General features: G+C 57.4%; 1 protein-coding gene across 1 annotated transcript in view; it reads left to right on the plus strand.

Annotated features, from left to right (window-relative positions):
- LOC311309525 (BTB/POZ domain-containing protein 7-like) overlaps positions 1–5,445 on the plus strand; it is a gene marked incomplete at its 3' end in the record, with an annotated part of 22,283 nt that extends 16,838 nt beyond the window's left edge. The window contains 8 exon segments of the mRNA XM_084438851.1: positions 1–206; positions 1,448–1,523; positions 1,850–2,010; positions 2,439–2,582; positions 3,279–3,468; positions 3,605–3,783; positions 4,155–4,547; positions 4,696–5,445. The exon segment at positions 1–206 is cut by the window's left edge and continues 3 nt beyond it. Of these exon segments, the coding sequence (XP_084294977.1) occupies positions 1–206; positions 1,448–1,523; positions 1,850–2,010; positions 2,439–2,582; positions 3,279–3,468; positions 3,605–3,783; positions 4,155–4,547; positions 4,696–5,445 (2,099 nt within the window).
- Positions 5,446–6,576: the final 1,131 nt, after the last annotated feature.

Consider the following 6,576-nt stretch of genomic DNA (forward strand, 5'->3'; position numbering starts at 1 on the left):
GTGAGGACATGGTGGTGGAGAGCCTGTCCATAGACTCCCTGGTCCCCATACTGAAGTGGAGCGCGCAGCCCTACGGCTCCAAGTGGGTCCACCGCCAGGCCCTGCACTTCCTGTGCGAGGAGTTCAGCCAGGTGGTCGCCTCCGACATCCTCTACGAGCTCAGCAAGGACCACCTTCTCGCTGCCATCCAGTCGGACTACCTGCAGGTGAGGCGAACGCCCGCCACACGTGTGTGTGTGTGTGTGTGTGTGTGTGTGTGTGTTCGGCAGCCGTACCTAGCGCCGTATCCAGGCTTGTGTTGAATTCGAGGGCTGGTTCAGAGATAAACACATTATTGGTTTACCTTTTTCACTCCTGCAGAGTTGTTTACGTCCCATTGGGCATGGGGGTTTAGATGGGAGTGCTCACTGATGAAAATGGCCTTTTTAGAGAAATGTCTTGGTTTAACCTGATCCTGTTAGCTGCTTCTAATTATGATGATTATCCCCTGAATGTCGCCGTCGGCCAGAGTTTCTGTAAGAAACTGTGTCTCCCTTCGCAATAGACAAACATCCCATACGAGATAAAGATGACATTTCATGGTTGGTACATTCTGTGGACAACAGCAATTGTTGTGGTTAGAGATAGAGACCTGGGCACCGGACCATCGGCCGGTTATCTCGACTACAAGGCCATAAGTCGCAGGTGAGACCGGACCAGTCCAGACCAGTCTGATCGGGGAAGGGGGGGAGGGGGGGGTGGAACGCCCCCGAACCATAAGAACTGTGCTCGACCTCAGATGCTTTGATTTGGGCCAGACAGCCATACAGACAGGCAAGCTGAACACTAGACTATATGCCATCGTCTTTTGTATGCTAAACCTTCTGTAAATAAACAGCTTTTGATTGTCGCTCAAATCCCGTGTTGGAGAGATTCATTTTTGGAATACACCTGGAAAAGGGACACTGGACTGTGAGAGATTGGGTGCCGTCTTTTATTGAAATCAAAACACAACGCAGAGCTGAATAAGGACAATAATAAAAGACAACGAAAGTCAACATCACTGAGGAGAGACTCACTAAGGAGAGATATACACACACACACACACAGACAGGGCCTCGAGTGGGGAGTGAGGACCCTCCCCGGGGGCCCTGGCCTTCAAACACGGAGCCCAGCTGAAGCTGAGCGCTCGCCGGCGGCGCCACCCTCCCCGGGCGTCACGCGGCGCGATCCGAGCGGACACGCCCACCCTCCCCTGTCACAGGAGGGGGGCCGGGGCTGTCTCCATCACAACCGGGGAGGAACGTTACACTCGACTGGCCTCCTTCCGACACCTTCGTCTTCTACTCAGTGTAATGTTTAACCTTGACCTTATAGATTCTCCCCCTTTCCTCCACCCCCCCCTGTCCTCTCTCTCTCTTTCTCTCTCTCTCTCTCTCTCTGTTTCTCTGTCTTTACTCGTTCACAGGCGAGTGAGCAGGACATTCTGAAGTACGTTGTTAAGTGGGGCGAACACCAGCTTATTAAGAGGATGGCCGACAGGGGTAAGAAAATACAGTCCGTAATTACCCCGAGACCCCAGCCCCTAATGGCTGTGAGGAAATTACCCACTTACCACGGGCTCCTAAGCACACTAAAAGCACCATAAAAGAAGCCGGCTTTCGTCAAGTCTTCCAACTGTCCTCAGGAAACCCGTTTGAATTAGATATTCTAACGACTTATGAGCGCACTGTGTGTCGTCACGTTCTCTATGGCTCCGGTAACAGTGTGTGTGTGTGTGCGCTTGTTTGCTTGTGCGTGTGTGTGCGTGTGTGTGTGTGTGTGTGTGTGTGTGTGTGTGTGTGTGTGTGTGTGTGCGTGTGTGTCCCAGAGCCCAACCTGCTGAGCGGGACGGCCCACAGCGTGAACAAGCGCGGCGTGAAGAGGCGGGACCTGGATGTGGTGGAGCTGAAGGAGATCCTGTCTCCCCTGCTGCCCTTCGTCCGCACCCACCACATCCTCCCTGCCAACAGTGACGTCCTGGCTGACGCGGTCAGTAGCGCACGCTCACACACACGCCCGCGCGCACGCCTGACTGATTGACTGACTGACTGATTGTCCTGCAGCTTGATTGGTCTGTCTGACTGATTTGTCCTGTGTGACTGACTGGCTGACTCACTGACTAATGCTCCCTTCATGATGTTTTGTCCTTAATGACCTCTCTTTCTGTCTGTCTGTCTCTCTGTCTGTCTCTCTCTGTCTCTCTCTCTGTCTGTATCTCTCTGTGTCTGTCTGTCTCTCTCTGTCTCTCTCTCTGTCTGTCTGTCTCTCTCTCTGTGTCTCTCTCTCTCTCTCTCTCTGTCTATCTCTCTCTGTCTGTCTCTCTCTCTCTCTCCCTCTCTCTGTCTCTCTCTCTCTCTCTGTCTCTCTCTCTCTCTCTCTCTCTCTCTCTCTCTCTCTCTCTCTCTCTCTCCCTCCAGATGAAGAGAGGTCTGATCAGCACCCCTCCCTCTGACATGCTGCCCACGGCGGAGGGGGGCAAGGCCAACGCCTGGCTGCGGCAGAAAAACACCGGCATCTACGTGCGGCCCCGCCTCTTCTCCCCATACGTGGAGGAAGCGAAGGTAAAAACCCAGACGCGGACCGCGTGACCCGGGGAAAAGGCCTTCAGTGGCCAGGGTTGACGGTGGTGGTGGGGGTCTGTAGAGGAGAAGAGAGGTGTGTGTGTGTGTGTGTGTGTCCCCTCCTGATCACTACGCTCTGCTACCTCGGGGCGATTGGCTACCCCGTCACTCCAAGGCCCCTGCTGTCGATCGACGCCGTCACAACTCTTCTCTGTCCTGGCCGCACAGTGGTGGAACGAACTGCCCACTGACGTCAGGACAGCAGAGTCGCTGCCCATCTTTCGCCGCAGGCTCAAAACGAATCTTTTCAAGAAGTACTACCAGGATCCTCCCTCTTAAGCATCTATTGTATTTATATTTTGCTACTCTTTGGCTTTTGCACTAGTTTATACTCTTAGTCACTTGTTTAGTAAGGAGATGCACTTGTGAGTCCTGGTGAGTAGTAGTACACTGTTAAATGCAAGCGTCTGCTAAATGACTGCAATGTGTGTGTGTGTGTGCGTGCGTGCGTGCGTGTGTGCGGAGGGGGGGACACAAACCACGAGGTTGTGTGGAAATTAACATTGTGTGGTACTGGGTGTGTAGCTGTCAGGTCTCACTAGAGTGGACCAGCTGACCGATCGACCCCCTCTCTCTCTCTCTCTCTCTCTCTCTCTCTCTCTCTCTCTCTCTCTCCCTCCCTCTCTCTCCCCTCAGTCCGTGCTGGACGAGATGATGGTGGAGCAGACGGATCTGGTCCGCCTACGCCTGGTGCGCATGTCCAACGTCCCCGACACGCTCTACATGGTCAACAACGCCGTGCCCCAGTGCTGTCACATGATCAGCCACCAGCAGATGGCGGGCAACCAGGGCGCCGCTCCGTCCGTGGTGGCCAATGAGATCCCAGGTTAGAGCGGGCGGCACTCGGGACGGATTCGGTTGAGATCGCACCATTTGGCCAACTCGCGTTGACGTGTTCGAGATTAGCTTAGCCTCCCGCGACCATATAAGCCAAATAAGCCTGTGTGTGTGTGTCCTGCCAGTGCCCCGGCTGGCGGTGGTGAAGGAGATGATTCGCCGGCTGCAGGAGCTCCGGCACACGGAGCAGGTCCAGCGAGCCTACGCCCTCAACTGCGGCGAGGGCGCCACCGTCAGCTACGAGCTGCAGCTGCGCGTGCTGCGGGAGTTCGGCTTGGCGGACGGCGCGGCGGAGCTACTGCAGGTGGGCGGGGCTCTATCTGCAGGCGAAGAGCGCAGCCGAGGTCACAGATGATAATTGAGCTGCTGGATAACGAGACCGGCAGAGCCCTGTTTTTCAGAGCCGGTCCCTGATAAAGAAAATGTGTTTTACCGTCTAGCTCTTTGTCCTCTTGACTTTTGATGTTTTTCTTGTTTCGTTTTTTTGTCTCGTCTTGTTTGATGTTAAGCTTTGCCCCCAGTGTTAAGTGTATTGAAAAGCTCTATGAATATGTGAATGCAATTATCACTATTATAATTATTCGTTCTCTACGCTAATGACACAACAGCTTGTCACAGTTGAAGGTTGATAACGTCGCTGAGTGGTTTTTGATGAAAACTGATGCTCGTCCCCAGAACCCGTACAAGTTCTTCCCAGAGGAGCGCTTCGGAGACGAGAGCCCGGTCCTGGCCCTGCGCTGTCGGGTCAACAGCAGCCCGGCGACGGACGGTATGTTCGGCGACCCGGAGGGCCTGGCGGCGTTCCGCCCGCCTCTGCCGCCGCCGCCGCCCCCCTACCACCCCCCCGCCACGCCCGGCCACGCCAAGCTGAAGGGCGCCTGGAGGCCGCGGGCGCCCGCGCCCACTCCCACCCGCTCCTTCTCCTACCCCTGCAACCACGCCCTGCTGCAGCGGCACGCCGCCGCCATCCGCCACGCCTGCCCGGACTACCCCTCCACGCCCCGCCCCCCGCCGCCGGACTGCACCAACCCACAGGCCATGGGCCGGGCGCTGCTTGCAGACCAGCAGGTGAGAGCTCACCTGACTGTGTGTGTGTGTCTTTACCTTTGGTCATATGAACATTTACGCAGGTTGTGGTGATGTACAGCTGTAACAGTGTGTGTGTGTCTGTGTGTGTATGTGTGTGTGTGTGTGTGTGTGTGTCTCCCGCGTCCAGATGGGTATGGAACCAGTGATGAGGGAGTTCATGCCGGACATCGCCCTGGGGGTGTCAGTCATGACCCTGCGGGAGCAGCACATGTCCGAGCTGGCGGATAGGGAGGCCCCCCAACCCGCCGCCGCCGCTCCCCCCCCGGGCCCCCACCTCCCCCTGGCGCCATGCCCCTCCGCCCGCCACGGCCCGTCCTGCAAGAGGCACGCCCCGGAGCCCCGGTCGGAGACGCAGGCCGACTTCCCCGACCTCTACCACTTCTCCTGCCGCCTGACCACGCCGCCGCCGCCCGGCCACGCCCCGCCCTCCTCCTACGCGGGGCTGGACCTCTACAGCCACGGCTGCAGCTCGCCTGCGGCTCTCCTCCCGCCCTCCTACCTGTCTGACGCTCGGGCGCCCCCCGCCGCCGCCGACCCCCTGAGACTGGACGTTCTGGGCCCGGCGGCCCCCCCCCAGAGGCCGGACGGGGCCCAGGCCGATCCCCCGGGGGGCGGCGGACACGTTGCGAGGGGCCGGGCCAGCAACGAGACCGACCTGACCCACGGCCTGGGGCGCGGGCGGAGCTCCGACCCAGACGGCCACGAGGAGAGGCCCCCGGCGGCGCGCGGGGAGGCCCCGGGGGAGAGGCCGGTGGCCGGGGGGGAGTTGTTGGGGGCGGGGCCGCCGCAGCCCCCGAGGACCGCCGTCAGCGAGGAGGCCAGCAGAGACCGCAGGTCGCCCAACAAGCCTGAGCACCCTTACAAGTCTGCACTTTAACCCCTGGGGTGGGGGTGGGGGGCGGGGGGGGTTTAAGTTATCAAAAGGGAAAGGTGGAGGGAGATGACCCCCTCTAGTATCGACAGCAGAGCACTAATGTGTGTGTGTGTGTGAGAGAGAGAGAAAAGGAGCTGCCATTAATAGACTGTGTGTGTGTGTGTGTGTGTGTGTGTGTGTGTGTGTGTGTGTGTGTGTGTGTGTGTGTGTGTGTGTGTGTGTGTGTGTGTGTGTGTGTGTGTGTGTGTGTCTCCCCGCTTTCCCTCTGTGCCATCTCTGTGACGCTGCACAGTAGCTTGAGGCCTGTCGGTCACTGAGAAAACAACTGACCACACTTGTTGCTTTGAACAGTTCGCACTGGGATCGCCGCTGGGATTGCCGCTGTTCAAGCCCGTCTCCGTCCTGCAGGTTCAGAACAGGGCCACAGCTGTTGTGCGCTGAGCGAAGGTTTGATCCCTTAAACCTGACTGTGGACAGACGGGTTAGTTTGGACCGTTTAGCTTAGCGAACCCAGGGAGAGCAAACATATCAACTATCTTCAGTGTAGCTCAGTTATGTCTTGAGGTCTTGGATGCGGTGACCTCACACACAGACCTCTCGGCATAGAATAGATAGATATGACTCCAGTATAAGCTAGCGAACACCAGCACATAGCTCCAGTCAGCGTTATCTCCATGATAAAAATCAGTCATCAACATCTATGTATGCCTTCTTCCCTCTGCTCATTTGGTTGATCCACCTCTTCCTGTAGCATTCCTACGGCGCCTCACCTGACGGTCGCTCGTTAATAGTTCCCCTTTCCTGGTCCCGCGCGCGCTAAAGTGGAGCAGCGATGAGTAATTGGCCGAGGGCTGACTCGGACCGTACAGGAAGTGGTTTGAAACAGGAAGTAGGTCGGCCGACATCGTCATTGTTTTCTCTGGATGCTGCTGATGTCTTTGGGCCCTATTGTTCTGTGCTATGTGCTAACCGGGGTCCCGCTAGCTTTACCGTCGGCGCTACAGTGAGGGTCGGAGCTGTTGAGGGGGGCGGGGTTGCAGGGGTCCATGACTGAGATACAGTGGGAAAGATAAGGGTGCCATGGCAACTGCCGTACAGAGGTCTGGTTGAGCGTGAGTTCTATATTTCAGCCGA

The sequence above is a fragment of the Borostomias antarcticus genome (genome assembly GCF_949987555.1).
Source record: "Borostomias antarcticus genome assembly, chromosome: 5".
NCBI lineage: Eukaryota > Metazoa > Chordata > Actinopteri > Stomiiformes > Stomiidae > Borostomias > Borostomias antarcticus.